At 54.4% G+C, this 21578-nt stretch overlaps 1 protein-coding gene across 7 annotated transcripts in view; it reads right to left on the reverse strand.

The window, feature by feature from the left end:
• The window catches only part of LOC122388399 (actin cytoskeleton-regulatory complex protein PAN1-like), a 63061-nt gene that overhangs the window by 16115 nt on the left and 25368 nt on the right, over positions 1–21578 (reverse strand). For 5 of the 7 annotated variants that reach the window (XM_043379440.1, XM_043379447.1, XM_043379441.1 and 2 more), the window contains 2 exons: positions 8195–8272; positions 4801–4972 (listed from right to left, as the gene is read on the reverse strand). In XM_043379440.1, the coding sequence (XP_043235375.1) occupies positions 4801–4972; positions 8195–8231 (209 nt within the window). In that variant the 5' untranslated portion in view covers positions 8232–8272. Of the gene's footprint in view, positions 1–4800; positions 4973–8194; positions 8273–14038; positions 14280–20110; positions 20230–21578 lie in introns of those variants that run through there. The other 2 variants (XM_043379442.1, XM_043379444.1) reach the window with 2 other exon arrangements.

Below are 21578 nucleotides of genomic sequence, written 5' to 3' on the forward strand. Positions count from 1 at the left end.
GTGGTGCAGTACCGGGTGGGACAGCAGGGGGAGGTCCGAGGAATTGAGGGTCCGGCATAGGGTCACAGTATAGGTATATGGAGGGTCAATGCATGCTGCAATCGGCAGAAACTTGGAAACGTGAACTTAGGCAGACATGCTGATCTTCCACTGATGTAGGCACTTTGTTATCTCATCATGTGTGCAGAAACATGACATCTATGGTATGGCAGGCATCTATCGCTGTCAAGTCCAGGAATCTTAAATGATTGGACTGGCGAAAAGACCGCTGACGTGAATTGAAAGACGACGACAGATAGACGTCTATCCATCATCGGCCGGGCCAAATCAACGTCGACACTCTAACGGCCGCGGCACTTAGTTCGGACGAGCCCGGTGATTCTGAAGGGAATCATTACACGTCCGCGGAGATCCGAGCCCATAATCACGGTAAACCCACTCCCAGGCTACTGAACCATTACAGTCAGCACCGTCCAGCGTATGTACGACCGTATCTGCGTATGATAGCAGTATGCACACCATTGGACAATGGACAGCCACCCAGGCCAAACACCGCGCCCGCCGGAAGTGAGGATTTCCGGTGCGGTCTGTTTTGGATAGAGTATAGACACCTCTCTGTGCACATTTGTTATGGCCCTGCCAGTCTCCCAGTGCTCCGTGCCGCATCTCTGGCGCAGCTCCGCGGCCCGAAGGCATCAGCGCCGCATCTCCGCCCGCATCACCGGCGCGGACAGCCGGGGGCACATCCTGCGGATCCCGTCGGCACACGCACGGCACAGACGCCCATTGTGAGCCGGTGAGGCGGGAGCGGCCAAATAGCCGGCGGCGGATAAAGGCGCCGTGTGCCAGCCGACCCAAAGTGCCGCCACCCAGATCTGGCGATGGGCCTCGAGATGGCCATTAGCGACGTGCTCGGAAAATTCTCGCCTGGTCGGCGGACGAACGCAGAGCGGAGGCCATCTCGGCGGCGTGCTCATCTTGTGGGACGGTGGAAGAGCGGAAGGCCGTAGGCAGATAGAAAATGCATGAATAGGGACGGCACAGTGCGGCGCTGAACACGCAGTCGATGGTGATAACTTCTGAATATTTCAGGACAGGCTCCGAGTGCTTCAGTGTAAATAGTAGCATTACACACACTGCGTTGAATTTTGTAAGTTCATTCGCTATGAGCGAGGTGCGTAGGCATGTGACAAAGTGCAACCCCTCAGTCGAACAGCCGGCCGTATGATGTCACCTCCAGATAGGTTTTCATTCCAGTCAGCATCCGCACACTTCACTGGTTTTCCCAGTTCTCCCACTTCTGAGACGCTGACGGCAGCACAGCCTCCCTGGCCCCTCCACTACAGCCCTTCCACACCTCGTGCCCCTGCCAGACACCACTGTAAACCTGGGCACGGCCGACCCCGCTGCCGATCACCCCCTCCCCGCCCCTCCCTGTGACCTCCTGACCCGCCGGCGGGGGGTGTTTACGGCTCCGCGGGAGGACACAGGTGCCGACTGAGCTCCCATCCGGCGCCTCGGGGTGTGGCTGACAGCCGGCGGTCACAGAGCGCTCAGCAGGGCGCCGCGGGGACAGACCCGAGATCTCCAGACGGGCACGGGCGCAGAGACCCACTGTGGCACGATCCGGAGAGAAACGAGACGATCTGGCGGCGCACCCCCGGCGGGTCAGGTGTCGGCCGGATGCCGGGAGTGGCGCAAAGGTGTGTCTGAGGTCAGACAGATGGTCCGGGTGGCAGCCTGAGAGGCGGACTAGTAGTGTGAAAGTGGCTGAGTGTTTACATTGAAGTATTTAGACTGCATGGATATAGGGGAAGGTGGGGTAAGACGGACCAGCTAAGATTTGAGGCCGCATATCTTGCTACACTGCTCTCGTAATTCATATTATCTATAGTCTTCGGAATGCTCAATCCTTCCTCTGTTGATACGTGTAAAGACTAAATTTCAAATTAAAGACATCTAGGTGGTGGATGCTCTTAAAGAGGGACATGTCAAAAACTCAGACAAGAAAAAACGTGGGGTAAGACGGACCACCCAGCAGTGCCTGCTATCCGTTCATGTGTGTTACACTTCTGCTCTGTACTCTTGTAAGAAAATGTAACCAGAATGGTAAAATAACAAAATGAGCCTTTATTCTTTACTCATGTGTGATGGAAGTGCAGCTAAAAGCTGGGAACATGTGTATTGATTGTCGTTTGGCATGAATGCATGCTAACTGAGCACTTGCATGCATGGCTCACATGCAACAAAGACTCCTTCCTGAAAAATTAGCTTACTTAAACTTGTGTCAATGTTTTGGAAAAGAACTTTCCATATGCAGGGTACAATGGACCACTACAGGGTAAGATGGACCACAGTGGTCCGTCTTGCCCCAAATCTAAATTCTGTCATTATCATGACGTATATGTCAAATAGCCCAACATTGCAAAACCTTCCCTTTCCTAAAGTGTGACTATAACTAAGTTTATAACTTTGTTCTTCACAGTTAAGTGCAAAATAAAAACTAATCATGCAAGAAAGGCGCCGTAATTGAATCACCCGTAGACCTCTTATATTAGATCGGTTTGACGAAAAACAACATTTTTCTCAATAACTCAAAAGCTATGCATCCTAGCAGCATGAGCTCAATGTGGCCATTGTAGCGAAGGAAAACAAACATAGTGAGTGCATAAAGCAGTAGATACCAGCAGCGGTTCAGCCGGGAGGGCTGGTGGTCCGTCTTGCCCCGCTGGGCCGTCTTACCCCACCTTCCCCTAAGATATGGGGCATGGCCTTTTCAACCAATTCTGGTGCTATCAGACAGCTGTTTGTTTTGTTTAGTTAGGAAGTGAGCAAATTGGCGTGCAAAAGACAGACAGCTGTTCCATATATTGAGATTGTCCTTTCAACACATAATTAGCTAAGTCAAAGACCAACTACTATTGACGCAGGTGGTGTCACCGCTTAGCTGAAAATGCTCAACGGCAACAAGTAAGACCTAAAAGCGCGGGTCCTATGTGCGGGCGTGTCAGGTGTGTCGGCTGCCATGTGTCTTTTGTGCCGGTTTTGTCCGGTATCTGGTGTGTCAGATGTGTCGGTTTTGTCCGGTATCACGTGTCGGGCAGGTGTCATAGCGCGGCGCGCACACCGGTCCGGCGGCGGCCGCTGCAGTGACACCGTCCCAGCACGCGGCCGGGCCGTGACTGCGCGCTCGGATTTCCTCCAGAGGACGCGGACGGACACGGCGTCCGAGCCATAGCGTGACAGGGAAAGGTCAGACAGCGGTTACAAGGCGGACGGCCGGGTCAGAAACGGGCGAAACCAGTTAGCAGAAGGCCGCCGACTCGAGCCCAAGTTCTGTAACAAGTCGCACGGCCCCGTTTAAGTATTCTGACAGGCGCTGAAAGTAGACTGAAATGTTCATGTGCTGCTCGTTACCAGAAACAGGGTGTCTTAAGCCAATCTTTGACACTGAATAAAACAGCATTACAGTGAAGTTAGAAGCATGCAGACAGCCTAGCCTTTGCAAGGTCGCAGGTCGTGTGAGGCGCCTCTATTGTTCAGGGAAGTATTCAGATTCGGAAAGAATGTTCCACTTTCAGCAACGATATTCATTCTGATTTCACTTCAGAACACAACAGTGCCCGTGATTAGGCCATCACCGAAATAAAGGAATTCACTCATTAGTAAATAAAAACGAGACACGAAAGGAACAAACAGGTTGCCCAAAGCGAAAACACCTTTGCGAACTTCTTCGGAGTGTTAATGCGTTGAAACAAGGACAACCATGCGGCTTTTCAGAATTTCTCTCTTCTCGCCGACACACCTTCCGAGAAAGATCATATCATCTCAGACGATGGCTCGGAGGGTGTTATTTCCATACCGGAGTAGGACAATCGACTGCTTTGATTAATTCGCAAAGGTGTGGCATCACCACATCAAGGCCGAAGGTAGCGGTGACCACAGCACCATCGGGTGCGAGGGTGAGGCGTGGTGAGAGGGAATCCTCCAACAGCGGAGAAATAAAATCCACAGAGAGCGGAGCACAAGCGACAGAATTAACCGCACATGCTGTGATTGTGGATTTGTCGTCACCAAAAAGTGGCAGGCCACACATGTCTAGTAGCATCACTGTCGCCGATGCGATAGACAATGACATGTTCCGTACTACATGAGCTGTTGAGCGATTTACAGCACAATCCATAATTCCAAGCAGCTATGCCTGTATTTCAGTCTCTCGTTACCTATGAGAAAAAGGTTTCATGCTATCCACGAGCCAGTGGTAAACGTTTCACCTCTGATACAGCGTGACACACATCACACCTAGCGTCACAAAAATGCAGTGGCGACTGTGTGTCGGAAAGTGGGCGGCATTAACTGTACCGGGGCTGATCTCGCTGTAAAGACCAACGGCAGCAGGCCGTTACAAATAACACAGACACAAGCAGTTACGGGTGAGCGCGCTCCAGAATTAAATGGTGTCTGGGATACTGCCGCCATGGATTGCTGGGCACTGGGGGAGATTATAGCAGTAAAACGGAAATGAAACGCCTACCAGAGACCGGATAAAAGACATCGACCGACAAATTAGGGGATTAACTTTATGCGAGTCTGTCAAGTATGCACGTGCGCTCTGGTTCGTTCAATGTTGTTATATAAAATGAAAACTTCTAACAATGTAATTGGTTCTTTTTCTCGTGTCCCTTTCCAAGTGTCGGTATTTCATCAGTACACTCGGGCCATTTGCAGTCCAATTCATCCCGCCGAATCTTCCTACCTGCCTGTTACGCCCCACCACTCTCCTATCTCATGCAGTCTTACCGCGGTGGTCCTGGTGGCGGGGCTGCCGGCGCGGGGGCCGGCCCGGTCCCCTCCACCGGGCGCAGGGAGTCATCAGCGGACGGCACGAGCTCCCTGGGCGCCGCGGCCGTCAGGGAGGTCAGCGTCAGCGTCAGCAGCGCCAGCAACAGCGGCAGCGAGGTCCGACCATGGTCTGAAATGGTACGCGGCCTCGGTCAGTTCAGGGGCCAGTACGGCAGGGGTGGACCGACCAGGGTGGAGCAATGGTTACCAGGGGCACGGACGATAGGCGCCCACCGCCAGCCCACCCGGCGACGTCAGTCAACACGCATATCACTCAGCAGAACGGTCCCTCAATACACACATCAATCAGCGTATACGTCAGTCGCCGCCTCATCATATACCCCAGCCGCGCATCACTTGCTAGTCGGTAACACACATCGCTCACCGCTCGCCGCTAATATAAGCTGCTAGAACCCACACACGACACCGTATCGCTCACCGGCGACCATTGCAGCGTGTTACGTAAGCAAAGGTGCGTAATTGATAACGTGCTGGAGCTATAAACCGTCTACCAGGGCCAAAAAGGTGGCAGGATAAAAAGCTGAAGCTCAGTCTTGAAACGGGATTTCGTATAGAAAATAACCGAAAAGCACCAAGAAGCACTGGAGATCGAAATGAAACGATTCAGCGGAACAATGCACAGTAAAGGCCAAGCCACGAGTGAAGAAACTGAAACAATAACACCGCTAAATGCAAACCTTCACCAACACACAGCCCTTGCGCTACCGTGCGCCAGGGAGGCGCCCCGGAGTGTCACCTACGCGGCGTGCGCCACTCACGTCGCACGTGCGCCATTAGTGCTGTCACTGGTGCCACTGGCTGCGGCGGGTCGGCCGCAGAGGCTTCCCCCGAGGTCGGTCAGGTCAGCCGTGTCAATACCTAGGGCTTCCGTGTCGTGTGAGCGGTGTGCTCACGACATCCGCTGACCCCGCGCCCCGCCCGCGGTCACAGAAGGACGGCACACGCACCCCGACCGACAGAATAGTGGATAGGTAGGTACTGCGATAAGTAATGGCACTCGGACCCCCGGAACCATGTCACAGGACACCGCAAAGAGCGGCCAGCCGGCTGTGATCGCCAAGCCGGCGATCAAAAGACAGAACTCGGACTGCGGTGTCTACAGGCCAGTGGCAGCGCGAATCAGTGCTGGCCTTCGCTAACGAGAGTTTGGCATTTCATCCTGTCGACTAACAGAGATAATCCGTGCCGACAGCCGGATATAGCCCATCAAACGCCGATTGAAGTCACGCCTCTATGCGATGCCAATTGGTGCTGGTTGGGTACAGTCGGTTGTATGGTGGCGTAAAGATAGAATATGACGCGCGGTTCGTGCCAAACAGGGCCCATGAAAGACACTAACGCCTGTGTGATTGATGCAACTCAGAATAGCCGATGGCGGGCGGAGCTTGAGCCGACCCCAGGAATAGACGATACGTGACCTGAGCCAAATTGGGTTACGTGAGGTCCGGTGAAGTCGGAGGCGGTGGGTACTACCCTGGAGGAGGTGTGCCGTGCGGCAGACCTGCACTGTGTCCGGTCGGGGCCACAGTTCAGGGTCTGGACCGGTCTGTCTGACCTCTCCCCCGGAGCTGGGCGTGTCAGACCGCCGTCTGGTCGGGTCGCCGCCCCAGTCTGGATCGTTGTCTGGACCGACCGGGGGGCTCTGCCGGGCCGACAGTTTGCCATCGATCGCGACGGGCGGTCGTCGGCAGCGGCGGCGGCTGTGGCGCAGGTCCGCGCCGGCCGACCGGCCGGCCGACGCCCCGAAATAGCCGTCGACCGACCGACCGAGCGGCTCTCCGTGCCGCCCGGGCGGCGGCGCCGTCCGTCCATCAGCCGGCCAGGTCATGACCCGGCGTCCTCAGCTGAGGTGCAGTCCGCGGGGAACAGGCACACACTACGGGCGAGCTCGTCCCGGCACTGCTGGTCCCTCGGAGACAGGCCGTCCAACGGGTATGTGGAGGGGAGAAGAAAGGAAACGGACACGACAGGCACTTTGTAGAGGCGAAAGGTCAGCGGCGGCTGCGAACGAATGGGTTTTTAATTTCCACAAAAAGTGGACAAACTGGTCTCCGTAAGGGAAGGGGCGTGATCAAGGCCATTCGTGGATGGAGCTGAACAAAACTTGAGGTAGAGAGGAAGAGAGATAGAGAGGTAGAGAGGTAGAGAGAGAGAGAGAGAGAGAGAGAGAGAGAGAGAGAGAGAGAGAGAGAGAGAGAGAGAGAGAGAGAGAGAGAGAGAGAGAGAGAGAGAGAGAGAGAGACCATCTACAGGCCACAGTCCGATGATAGTTTGGCGAACCATTACTGTTCCGTTCCAACTTTCTGTCCTAATGCTGTCACTTAGAGCTTTTTATTGGCCGTTTCCACATAAATGTGGGATAAATGGGTGCCTTTCAGCAAACTAAAAACTAAGAAAAAGGCTACGTTTCGTGCTTTCTTGCTGTGAATACCAATCCCTTGTTCCCCTGTTTCATATCATAAAAGAAAGGCAAACTGATTCTATCAGCAGTAGGGCACTGAGCCTCTCAAAAGCAATTGGAACTTCCCTGGATTTTTTTTCTAAGATAGTCCGTTACCCATGATCAGGTAACCAGGAGTGCCCCCTCCCACAGTCCCGGCGACGCACAGAGACCTTACTTTAACACCAGGTAACATAATAACATAACGGATGGTAACATAATGGATGCCATACGTTTGTTACCTACATAGGTGCGGCAGATACAATAAAAATAACACATTAAAGTGAGTCAATAACTACACAATATAAATGACTTTTTCAGGTAATGGAGTGTTTACTTACATATTACAGCCTAATATCAAAATATTTAATTTCAAAATGCGATTGGTGGCGCAAATTAGGGTACACACAGTGAACTGTGACTAACATACCACATATATCAGCCATATCAGGGCTTATGGTGATCCCCTGCGCGGATCCGGAATTCAGGGTTATCTCTGACTCAGGACAAACTTCTGAGTGACGTCAACTGCTATCATGAGGAGACGTCGCGCATTAATTTTAAAGCATGGCAAAGATTGCCTATCCATAGATTGTTATATATCACAAAAGCACTCGATAATCGTTCGTCGACGCAATGAACCTGTCGTGAGAGATTAAGTAAATGGCGATCTGCGCATTTGAGGCCCGAAGTCCCTCACCTGTATAACATATTTGGATAAAGTGACCCAAAGGTCAACGATGCACTGTTGGCCGCTGGGCAAAAAGACTTCCCCTATTAATCACATTTTTAGAATGGCATTGCAAATAATATCCAATGTTTACGAATCTCCTATCAAAATGTAGTTTTACACCTGATCTCGTGGCAGTGGGTTTCGATAGGCGAACATACCGTGTTGGTCAGGAACGGTGGCCAGAGTCCGGGACATGTCTCATTTCAGGGCAGCCCGGCCGGTTGGTGGCCCACGCCCTGTAACAGAGAGCATAGAACAGGTCAGACTTAGGTCAGACACAGCACAGGCACAGGTCGCCACGGTGCAGAGCTAACGGAGAACATGGCACAGGTCAGACTCATGACGGTATCGAGCGCACATAACTGGTGATACACACAACTAGAGGTGGCAAAATGTGGACCCGAGGACCCGGTCCAAAGAACCAGTCTGGACCCATATGGGTCCAGATTGGTTCCTGGAAATTTTCTGACGAGTCCAACCGGGTCCTACCAAAAACTGTACAACTTGCACACTACACATTATTGCAAAATATGAAGTCAATGAAGTGAATGTTTCTTGGCACACAGTAGCTCATGAGTATTCCCAGTGAGAAATAGGCTGCTTTACATGATGCAACTAATGATACCTACAAATAGTTTGTATTAATCGACTTTTGGGGAGCCGGGTCCATTTGGGTCCGATTCCAACTAAGGCCGGGTCCGACTGGTTCCAGAAATGTCCAGCCGGGTCTGGTTCGAGTCTGGTTCCCAAAATTTTTATCTTTTGCCACCTCTACACACAACACACTAGAAAATGTCAGACTTGAACGGTCTTGTGCACAGAACAAACGGAGCACATCGTAATCGTTTTAGACCAGTGGCGTACCCAGGAATTTGCGAAGGACCAGGGCATCGACTGGAGGGGCGCCAACACTGGACAGAGGGGCGCCACCCACCATCATCTAGGAGCGCGACGCTATCGATTGGAGGGGCGCCAATACTGGACAAAGGGGCGCCACCGGCAGGCACGTACCCAGGATTTCGCCCAGGAGGGGGCCACCTGCTTTCGAAGGGGCCCCCACAGTGTATAGGGCCCCCGGGTTCCCCGGGGGCCCCCGGGAGTCATGAAGAACCTTTCGATGGTGGGGGGGGGGGGCATAGTGGATCTGGTCTCTCCTGCAGACGTAGGTGAGAAAACGCCACGTGTGTGGGAAAACGCAATTCAGTTCTTTACAACCTAATGCAGCATTTGGTTGTGACTTCTCGCGTTCAACTTCATCAAAGTCAATTAAAACGGTCTCTGTAACGGTCTAAGCCTTGAGAAAATGTGGAAAATTGGAAAGTAAAAATATTTTTGCTTGAGGAGTGTGCATGAAACGCACGGCATTTTATGAGCGAGCGCCTCAATTACTGAACATCCTCCAATTCCGGATATGTAGGTATATAATATAATAGTGGGGAATAAATGTCTCGTTATCGGAATTCCACTATCTGGCAACTAGCCCTATGTAAACGCGGCTATTATATGTTTCACTAGCCCGCGCCCGGCTGGGGGTCCTGGATTTCCACGCCCTGCTGCCCCCCCCCCCCTTGCAACTCGGCTCCTGGGCCACGTAGCGATACGCGGAAGGCGGCGTTCGAAAGAGCGTAAAAAATAATGACGAAATCACTTCGGTCAATTTTTTGGTCAGGTCAAAGGTGAGGTCACCAGAGGTCATTGAAGGCAAAATTTCGCCGATTTCCAGGTCGAATGTCGAAAATTTCCAAGAAGCCAACGCATAACTCGGGAACCAATAGAGCTACAGCGCCGCGGAAAAGTGCATTCGATAGCCCTATTAACACCCTTTCTGAGTAATTCTATCAGATTTGACCTAACGTCAACGGTTTTGCCTGCAGGGGGCAAAAACTGCAAAAATAGCCGATTTTTTCGGAAAGTTTTTCTGCAATAACTTTTGACCCAAGCCTTGTACGAGCTTACTTTCACCGGCATCGTGTTCCTCTCGTCAAGACGCATCGAATGAACTATAACTTGACCTTGAAAGGTCAACTTGAAAATTTGACCTCAGGTCAAGGTCATGACCTGACCGGAAAGGGTCATGTTGCATATCAGTCGATCCGTATCGTCGAGCTGAACACATATAACGCGTTTTCATCGCTCTAGCATGCCTCTATCAAAAGTTATTTGCGAAAAACTGTTAAATACCATTCGTGACCTAAGATGACCTCAAGGCACAAACAAGGGTCACGGACACCATTCTCATGTTCAGTGTGTCTAAACCACTTGTAATTCGGTGTTTGGGAGTGTTTATAATGTCCTTCGTCCAAAAGAGGCGCATTTCAATTTTCTCCCATTGACTTATAATGGGGAGGTCGCAAAGTTGACCTGGCCTTAGGTCATCAATATCAAAATTCTGAGATATACATTTTGTACATGCTATTGCTCCTAGCAATCGCTGAAAGTTTCAAAGCGATCGGTCACTCGGTGTAGCTATGACAGACATTGAAACTTTTTATGAGGTGAGGTCACTTCAAGTGACCTGGTGACCTGACCTTGAATGACCTTGGTCTGAAATTTTCACAACATGTGTATAATTGATGTATGATAAGGTGTACCAAAAACGGCTCCTTCAGATGAGTGCCTACTCCAGTCACTACTTATATCCAGTAGCCAGTAGCCACTCAGATGATTTGGGATCAATCAGGTGATAAGCGTACTTTCAGACGACCAGGGGCCCCCAGTCGACCAGGGGTTCCCAGGCGACCAGGTCCTCCAGATGACTAGGGGCCCCACTGCCCCAGGCGACCAGGGCCCTCCAGGCGACCAAGGGCCAATGCGATCAGGTCCCCAAAGCGATCAGGGGCCCCCAGGCGACCAGGGGGCCCCCATGCGACCAGGGGGCCCCATGCGACCAGGCCCCCGGCTACCAGGGGCCCCCAGGCGACCAGGGGCCCTTTAGGTGACCAGCGGCCCTCAGGCGATCAGGGGCCCCCAGGCGACCAGGGGATCCCAGGCTACCAGGGGCCCAAGGCGACCAGGGTCCCCCAGGCGACTAGGGGCGACCGGGGGCCCCAGGCAACCAGGGTCCCCATGCGGCCAGGCCCCCCGGCTACCAGGGGCCCCCTGGGCGACTAGGTACCCCCAGGCGATCAGGGGCCTCAATATCATGCAACCAGAGGCCCCCCATGCGACTAGGGCCCCCTAGGCGACTAGGGGCCACAGACTATCAGGGGCCCATACGACCAGGCCCCGGGCTATCAGGCCCCCTAGGCAACTAGGGGCCCCAGTCGATCAGGGGCCTCATGCGACCAGAGGCCCCCCCCATGCGACCAGGGCCCCCTAGGCGACTAGGGGCCACGCCGCCACAGGCTATCAGGGGCCCCATGAGACCAGGCCCCCGGCTACCAGAGGCCCCCTAGGCGACCAGGGGCCCAGGAAACTGGGGGCCCTTGGATGACTGCAGGGGCCCCTCGGGTACCCAGGGCACGTAAATGAAACTTTAATATCAATTTTTCTTCCGAGTAAAAGACATTTTATCCAGTGTTTAAAAAAATATCCTGGGGCCTGAGGGGCCCCCTGAGCGCCCCCCTGAGCGCCTTCGGCGCTCAGGGGGGGGGGGCCTTGGCCCCCGTGGCCCCCCCCCCTTGGGTACGTCACTGGCCACCGGCCCACCATATCGTCTAGGAGGGCGCCACTATCACCAGAGGAGCGCCAATACTGGACAGAGGGGCTTCGCCATCAACTAGAAGCGCGCCGCTATCGACTGGAGGAGCGCCAACACTGGACAGAGGGGCGCCAGTCACTGAGGGCGCCGGGGACGATGAGCCAAAGGGACAGGGCATGCACGGAATGTCCTGTATGTGCGTACGCCACTGTTTTAGACCAAGGATGTTACCAGAACTCCGCACGAGACACAAGACTGCACTAGACACATGCAAGTGACAGAGACCGACATCAAAAACTCACTCAATACACTCCAGCAAGCATTCCGTGATCAAAGCACAAATCAGATCAAAGCGCGTATGCCCTCGGCAGTAATAACTTCAACACTGAGCCCTCTCAGTCGGTTGCCATCGCTGCGATTTCCTTCAATATTGAAAATTCACAAATATAATGGATATCACGTCCTTCCGCCAACGTCACGGTGCAGGCGGTCCGGACAGGTTGAGGTGAGCCGAACCGAGAACAATGGACGAGCCGATCGATGTTTATAGGAGTGCACAACACACGGCACCGTCCAGCAGGGTACGGCACGGCGCAGTACAGCACGGCACGAACAGTACGTCCCCCAGCCATTCTGGAGCGTTCGTCAGGGGCAGACGGCCCCAATTCACCAGCCAGCAGCGGCAGGAAGCATGCAAGGCGGCCCACCGCGCACCGCTGCCCCCGGCGAGGTCACGGCGCCAGCCACCCGGCTAATCCCGATTCAGCGGGGCACGGCTAATCACACAGCCCCTTACCTCACGCTCATATTTCCGCCACACGGAGCGTGAGGTGGAAGGACACCCAGGGGAGGGGCTGCAGGCACGTGTCCCCGCAGACCCACCGGAGCCAAGGACACGGGTCTACACTCCCCAGAGCGGCCCGCACCGGCGCTACCTGGTAATTCAGAGGCGCGCCGCCGGAGCTCAGCCGGCAGAGAGCCTTTTACGAGCGCGCCAGAGTGCAGACATGCCTGTGGCCTGATAATGCGGCACTCTGGGCGGTAATGGACGCATTCCTGCATGGTGAGGGACCCGGAGGGACACACGTGGCTGGCAGAACCACCATTACCGTGGAATAACCAGCCTGAGAGCGGGATGGTGCAGACTTCACTACTCGTCCACCTGGTGCTGTTTTTACAGTTCCATCAAACCGAGAGCTGGAAGAGACCGCGGCACATGCTGGAACAGCAGCCTTTGCTTAACTAAAGACAGAGCACTGCCTTATCGGCATCCATTTGTTTTTGTGCCATCCATATGTTTATATTCCCGATCATACACACAAGCCCCCGCCCGGGCTGCAGCGCGGACCGAGCCGCCCCACTCCGGCTGGTCCCGCCGACCTGTGGCGGCCACGTGGGCGTCAGCCGGCGCTAGGCCAGGGGCCTCCGTCCGCCTCATGGCCCGCCGCATTGCGACACGGCACCCAAGCCGGCCGGCCGGGGCACTCGGTCGAAATATGCTGATCAGTGAGCCGGACCGGGCGCGGCGCGGCGAGGCCGGCCGGACGGACGGGGCGGGGCTGTCGCCGGGTCCGCGGCCCACGTCTGTCCGCCCGGTGACCGAGACGGCAGGCCGGAGCCGCCTGGCAACTGCAGACGTGGCGACGCACCCGGAGACGGCCTTTCTGCGCGGCGCACGGCCTCACTGCACGGCCCAGCCCGCTGACAGAACTGGCTGGCCAGGCGGGAAGTCAACAGCACGCTACTGACTCATGTCAGCGGCGGAGTGGAGGTGACACACCATCAGCCGGACAGAGAAACAGAACGACTGAGGGCGAAAAACGGACAGCGCTTCGCAATTCCAGCAAATAACTTTTAAAAATAAAACTCGCTTAATCATGCAAACTATCTAAATCTATAATCGAAACTGCTGACATCAAATTTAAGAAATGATCACTCTTTTCGCGACGTAAGCCCTCAGCGGTCCGTTTGTGACCCCACGCCCGATGCCCACACACCAAACAGCCAGCCGGCGCTCCCCGCCAGTGTCGGGGCGTCCGGCGTCCGGCGTCCGCTCCCTTCCCGCCCGTTCGACGATGGAATGCGGCCAGTCGGGTCGTCCGCCGCCGAGCCGTCCGAGCGCGCGGTCCGCGGCCACTGGCAAGGTCGTCCGAGTACACGGTGAATGTGCCGGCATGGCGTTCGAAGGCACGCCGGTCTCGCACACCTGTCTGTTAGGTGCGTAAAGGCTCACACCTGCCTTATGAAGACTCCTCCTTCCACACGGAGCTCGGAAACGTTCGGCGGTAGCTCAAAGAGAGAAAAGTATCGGATCCTATTAGTAATATTGGACCCGGTATTAGAAGTAGAGTTGGGTACTCACAGAAGCGCAGACACTTGTTGAAGTCTGGGTGTGCAGTTCACTCTCTGCCCGTCTCTGGTTAAGAGCGATAGAGCGAAACTGGGTGAAACACTCAATCACCCCACTCGTAGCTCGCTTGGCTACAGAGATAACGACGAAATGAAAAACGGCCAATTCTCTCTACTGATGTGCGGGGCGCCGAGCAATCGACGGGCCCTCTCGCGTTCAGACGCACACAGATCTATCAAAGGACGAGCACTGGGCCGCGTTTGTCGGGTCAGCCGCCTCTCCGTCTCGACTGGAGACCGCTTAGTCACCGCTGTAAGGACGTGATCGTACGTATATCCGCCGAGCCGACCTCGATGGCTGTTAGTCACGTCTTGAGGTGTGACCTCACATCCGCTACATTAGCTCAGAACAGGGATCTGAGGCCCTCAGAGTTCACCAGCCCGCTCACGAGCTGCGTGTCCTGGCAATGTTGGCGGTACGGGAAGTGACACGTGTCTGTGACAGGCCCCCGTCACGCGCGTCACGGGACCCACACGCGTGACGAATTTGTGTCACCATGCGTGTGGCGAACCGTCACAGCAGCGTTCCGAGTGGTGTGGGTGGTGAACGGAGCAACGCATTACTAACAAACAATAGGGAATCGGGAATCGATGATTGATCACGCTTCTACTAGACTGGGCTTGCAGTAGGCTACTGAGAACCCATCTGTAACCAGAGATACAGGATTTCACTTCATTTCCATTGTAGTGAGTAGGGGAACCCCTCATTGCACCACAAGCATGACTCAATCAAAGTTCGCATCCTGATTTGGACCCGAACTGCTGTTTGGTCATGTCCCCACATCCAGCTAGCCTCGGTCCCAGTGACCCCATCCCGTCGGTCCGACACGCCTCCTCCAAAAGTGCCCGTCGCCGGTCGGATCAGCGACACGGACGGCGTCAGGGTCGACTCGCCTGATCCTTTCACCAGCGAGCGACCGGCGACCGGCGCGGCGCGGCCCCTGGCGCCGGGCGCGGCACGTGGAGGCGGTGACCCGGCCAGACTAACGGCTTCAGACGCCAGACACCTTCACCGGGCGGGCCAGGGTGCGGCAGACTGGGACTGTCCCCAGACTAAAGGCTTCAGGCGCCAGACACCTTCACCGGGCGGGCCAGGGTGCGGCAGACTGGGACTGTCCCCAGACTAACGGCTTCAGACGCCAGACACCTTCACCGGGCGGGACAGGGTGCGGCCGACGGTCTTGGACTGTCCCCGGACTGACTGGCCGGGACGGAAATCTCACCCACCGTGCCGCAGTGCGACCGTTGGAAAAAAAATAGGCTGGGCAGAATATCCCGGACTGATGACATCAACATCTCGCCCAGCGCGACTGTCTGAAGAGCTGAGAAGGCTGTCTCCCACGCCGTGGCCAGTTCGGGGACCCGGCAGCTGTCGACAGATCATCGTTAACCCAGCTCAGCGCCTGTGGAAGTCTGGGCCGCCGGACACCGACCATAGGTTAACTGTCCAACTAATGGACTTTCCAGAGAACGAGCTGCTTCACTGAATTTCGAGCTCCGCCGATCAATTCTTTTCAGGCAGAAAACGAGCATGGCAGAAATGACAAGATGAGAATGGACCTAACTAAAAGCTTCGAAAGGAGCTGTTCCCAGGATAATCACCTTACAGCTGTAACTGATGAGCCACTAAACAGCGACTATATAGCTGCCACTCCGTCATCTTCCCAACAAGAGTGTTACTTTGCCATAATCGACTGGGACTAGAGATTGCAATCCCGGAACGTTTTACCAATCCCGGGATCCCGAAAGTTTTTATTTCGGGATCCCGGGATCCCGGGATCCCGGTCTTGTCACTAAATGTCGTAAGAGTGATTTCCTACTGACATATTTTGCGTCTTTTAGCTTACCACAAACAAAGAGGGAACCAAAAGCCATCCTTAGACCATGTCATTTGCATTAAAAACGATTGAATTAGCGAATAAAACGTTTCGATTTGATTAGCATTAGCATTTATTCCCAATTGGCCTTCATAAAACTGTGCGTCGACCAGTACGTTTACTAGACGGGTTCCAGCACATCCACGCCTCACTCACTCTTCCTCTACGCTACTCGTAGTTAGCGCGACAGTTTTAAGCTATTGCCATGCTGGTAGGTCTGTCTACTTAAAAACTCGCAACCAGTGTACGCCAACTTTAGTAGCTCCCTATTTCACAATGTTTTCAAAACGTCGCTTGGTCACTTTACCTCCTTCCGGTTCCGCTTTCATCATTAATGTCTCTCAGAATTTGCTCGAAAGTCGCTTTGAGAGCAGAGTCACTGACTGGGAGAGCTCCACTCTACCGTCTTCAACGTCTGAATCAGTGAGCTCTGCCGTCACTTGCGTGACATCTGTGACATGTTTCTGCGACACGAGCTCAAAGATTGTCTTGATGACCTCCTTTGTTCCGGCCACGGACGGGCAAGTCAGAATCGCTGAAAGATCTGTGATCCTGATAAAGATGTTGCAGCGCTGATGCTGCAATTTTTTTTTTGGCGTTCGGGACCCTTTTTCGTACGTATTTAAGCGGCTTAACCGCTGTGGGTGATACCCGAGAGCTACCAACACGGTCGATTGTCGACGGCCAATACGGGGTGCCAGCTAAATAGTTTATCTGCTTTATGTCACGCAGCACCATAAACAGTGTAAACAAGAGTAAGACTCGTGCAGCGGCTGCATTCTTTTTGAAAAACTGATTCTTTTCGGGATCCCGGGATTGGCGGAATTTCGGGATCGGGATCGGGATTAAAATCCCGCCGGGGTCCCGGGATCCCGATCCCGGGATTGCAATCTCTAACTGGGACGTGTCTGAACTCATTCACATTTATCACTGGACAGCCCTGGGAGGAATCCATCTCCCGCGTCCAATCCCCGTGCAAATTGATTGGAGACGCCGCGCCCCGCCCAATGCGTCCAAGGGCCGACATTAGCATACATTTCCACAAATTTGCCTGCGCGGCCGCCCGGACGGCGCCTGGGAGCGGGGTTTGCGGGGGCGGGCGGTTTGTCGGCGTCTCCTGGCCGGTCATCCATCAGCGGGTGTGGTGAGCGGAACCGACACGGGCCCGGGCGCGCCGAGCGGCTCAGAGGAGACCGCAGAACGGCTCAGCGACCGGCGCGACGGCAGCGGCGGACGGACTGCGGCGGCACGTCCACTGGTGTACATACGGACAACTGTGAACTGACGGCATCGAATGGTGATGTCGTGCACTTAGTGAAAACATCGAGGTACAGTCAGCAAGCCTCTCAAACATTTTAATCAGGGCTCAGTCATAGAAGTTTTGAGCATATGACAGGAAGACAAATTGTAGGTTGTTTGAGCCTCTGGTGCTTATTAGAGCGGTATGTTCGAAATGTTTACAATGACGTGCCGGTTCGTAGACTCATTCTCCCTGGCATGTTTTACAATGCCAAGAAAAAGTGCACATTCCTCCCATGAAAGTCTACCAATCTGAAAGCTCGAGTTTCAGCGGACGAGCAGATGTAAGCTGTTTTAGACTGTAGCTTCCCAATCCACTGGGACTCTGGAGGCCCTGGCCATGGCTACCTTCCACGTCACACAGGCCAGAGTCGCAGTATCCGGCTTCAGCCAATCACGGCGCAGAACAGAGCCGATCGGCTGACGTCACTGGCGGCAATAGACCAGTCGATGAGTGATTGATTGGTGGACGAAACGCGTCCGTCCGGCCGCCCGTCCTTCGTCAGGGCCTGCTCCGCGCCGACCCGCCGCGCCGGTCGTCAAGAGATTGTAGTCGCTAACAACCCGCCACCCCTGCGCGCTGGCAGTTCCAAAAACCAGCTTACATAACTGTCCATAGAAGGAAGCCGTCACCTTGACTACCATGTCGCTGTCCTAGCTGGTCGGCCGGCCCAGACCTTCCCGGTACGCGTGTGCGCGCGTCGCCCTGCCCTCGGGCCTGCGGCACAGGGCGGCGCGCGCCCCCGCCCCGGGGCTGTGTCCGTAATCCGGTTACGGCGCTGTCGGGAGGGCGGCGGCCGTAACTGCGCAGTGCCGTCCGTACAGCGGTGCGCCCGTCGTCGGAAGGTGGAGGCATCTGCATAGCGCGGCGGTACGGGGCAGCGATCAATACCTGCTGACCGCCGCTCGGCGGGCCGCACCGGACCGGCCTGCAGCAACACAAAGCGCAACGGCGCTGCCGGCGGCTTCCGGGTACCCCGGCGCGGGCACGGCTCTTCAAACGAGCCCAGCTGCAACGCTACGAAGTCAGATCCGTCCTCAAACAACGGGGCTGCGCTGCTTGCGCAAGACACAGTACAGGGATATTTAAAGAAGTATATACATGAAAAGGGTTCGCCAAAAAATATGAAGCATTTGTGGCCAAACTCTGAGATTCTGTTTCAAGAGCCATAAATATACAGCTCAAATGGACAACCCCAATTCCACTCGGGCGCATCTGAATTAAAAATTGGCTAACCAACGTAGCATTAGTATCCCACACCAGAACTGAAACTTCCTCAGTTCACAAACACCGCTCGTGACAACACCAGAGAGCCCCACCAAACCACCTGAGAACCGATCGGCTCGTTTTTTTTTTTCACACGAGCGGACGTGCCTAATCTAATATGGCTTGGAAGTTCGCCCCACACGTTGTCATCAATGACTGCGATCGAGCGTGGCACCTGCGGAAACACACCTAGCGGGCAGAGAACCACCCAAAACGGAAACGGACACCGACCCCGCCAGCGGAACCGAACCGCGGTTCCCTAAGCGGAATAAGCGTGGTACCGGTGTGGGCTAGAGGAACCGTAACGAGGGAGGCTCCGAGAACTCATAGAGCCGCCACAGGGCAGCGCCGGGTACTCAGGTCAACAGCCTCCCTAGGGTTTTTGGCATTCATAGGACAAATTCTAATTTGCAGTTGGTTACTTGAAATGGAATTCATATAGCATATAAATCAAAATTCAACATACATGCCCGCCTAGAACAAATGCAGAAATGCATACCAATAGCGCAGCTGAGTACGACCACGATTGCTAGAGCTGATGGAATTCACAAATCACACCCACATTGCTACATGTCATGCACGGGGCGTTACACACCCATCGACCTACGCTCTGCCGGAGGCGTCACTCAGAGCACCAGGTCACGGTGACGGGGCGGGCAAAAAGAGTCCACAAAAACCGGCACACGCTCTACCGGTCGTGCCACGCTATTCCAGCCGTATCGGCAGTGCCTGTGGGATGCGTCGTCATTGATAAACGGCAACAATGGCCGTGCCACGGCCCGAGTGGATCGGGAGAGTTTATTCGGAGGTCATGGTGGGGTGGAGAATGAAATTATTCGAACTCTTCGGTCGTTTCGCCAACGTATGAAAACCGACGAAAAAACATCGATCGTCTCCAGTCATAGCGAAATGAATTTTTCTCTTTTTCTTGAAATTTCTATTGTCAGATGACACAGCCAGAATCATATCTAGCCAATACAACTCTTATTGGAACTGTGCAACAATCGGTGAAGGAGGAAATTCCCCAGTACCTAGAGGTGACAGAGCACCACCTTTATGAACTCCCACCGGGAACAGAGTCCAATACTGACCGCTGCGGTGACCTAATCAGTGCCAGCGACCGGCGTGGGCCGATCCCAGCACCATCAAACGGATGGGTCTGCACCGAGCTCCGATGGGTCTGATTGGTGATACGCTTCGACTTGACACACCATCGGTTGATGCCCGAGCAAAGGTCAGCTGGCACCCCGACACCGGCACAGAGCGCCGTGGGCCGACACAGATGAAGATCAAACGCTCTGACGCCAAAACTCTGCCGGATCAAGATCTCACCAGTCACCATGCGAGCGCTCGTACAAAAACTAGCGTTGAAACTTGAAAGAGCGCAAACTTGGGGGGGGGGGGATTAGTTGATTATCTAGGGAAGCTGGACGACTAAAAACATCAGAGAAGTTATGCCACGTTGTGGGACTAAAAATATCATAGAAAAGTTATGCCGATGATAAGGGAAGTTGGACGAGTCTCAAACAAAAATATGAAATGAAAAGCGCAACAAAAACTTAAAGAACACAGTGTTCCGTACCTTAGTGTTTCCGATAAACACCGAAACTCCAAAGAACAGTTCCCGGACGGCCGGATCCTATGAAAAACGTTGCACACACACACCCTGCACAGTGCACGCGGCTGGAACGGGTCCAGAGTCGCCGTCAGCGGCGGGCCAGCGGTCGGCCGTTCTGCCACGGCACCAATCTAATCAGGGCCGGCGATACGGCAACTGACGCACGCTGCACGACGGACGAGATAACGATATAAAATCAGCAGCGGAGACGGCGAAACCGGCGCAGCGGCGGCGGCATGCACGGAGGGGTGTGGGCGTAAAGTCAGCACGGAGAGGATGTAAACGGGCCACTCGGCGGAACCCTTACGTCACGTCCGCCCGGGGTGGGGTCTGGGCGGACGGGCGACAGGTGTTAGGTGGGATGAGGGTTGAGGGGTGGTAGGGGTGCTAAGAAAGGAAGCACGCCTGAGGAGAACGTGATGCTCATGAAATCACAGCGAAAAAGGAAGCATTCGTTTCCTGCACGCCAAAGACTGCCGGCAGTTGAAATAGCACTTCATTAGCAAGGTTGATCTGCCCAGGAATAAATTTCTTGAGGGTCATCCGAACGACTGGATATGAGGAGGCGGTCACTAGTCACTCACTACTGACCAATAGTCAATAGGTACCCATCGTCTCTAGTCCAGCGGCCCTCAGAGGTGAGGCAGAAGAGAGGACCAGCGCCCCGGTCTCGGCGGGGCTCCCTGGCCCCCCGCCAGCACTACCATCAACATACACTTACGGCCTCACTGAATATTGTACCATCGACCAAACAGGCCCAGCAGAGCAATGACCATTAATAAGACAGACACATGCTGAATACATGATAGGTGAGTGCATTTTGATGTAATGACAGCGCCCAGGGGTATAGGTACAACCGTGCCATTAGCTGTATGTCCTCAGCATTGTTTGTTTATCTGAGCAAACACCCCTATATGTGTTACTCATTAAATGTAAGGAATGGTTACAATAGAATAGAGCGTATAATGAAGTGCATTCAACCATGCAGTTGTCAGACTCTTCGTGCACAAAGATAAAATAGATATAATGTATGCTCATTACTGAAATACTGCATGCAAATCGAAGCGTCGGCAATATCCAGGAAAATGAAACAAGAAGCATGTGCCAAATCCATATCATTCATAAAAGCTTCGAACATAGCGATCCCGCCTCCAAAGTCGTGCAGATTAGGGTCAAGTTCAGACGTAAAGCCCGTTCAATGTCATCCCGTGCGTCATCTCACACGCACATATGTTCTGCCCCACCTCCACCGACCCATCCCCCAAATCCCTGACCCCTGCGCAGAGCACTAGCCCCTGTGACTGCGACTGTGGCCGGGGGAGGTCAGAGGTCACCACCCAGGTCACCGAGGGGCTACCGCCGCCCCTGCCGCCGCGACCAACGGGTGGTTGACCTTGGCCGGCCGCTGTCACTCATCCCCCAAATAATGACA

The sequence above is a fragment of the Amphibalanus amphitrite genome, unplaced genomic scaffold, assembly GCF_019059575.1.
Source record: "Amphibalanus amphitrite isolate SeventyFive unplaced genomic scaffold, NRLGWU_Aamphi_draft 000320F_arrow, whole genome shotgun sequence".
Classification (NCBI taxonomy): domain Eukaryota; kingdom Metazoa; phylum Arthropoda; class Thecostraca; order Balanomorpha; family Balanidae; genus Amphibalanus; species Amphibalanus amphitrite.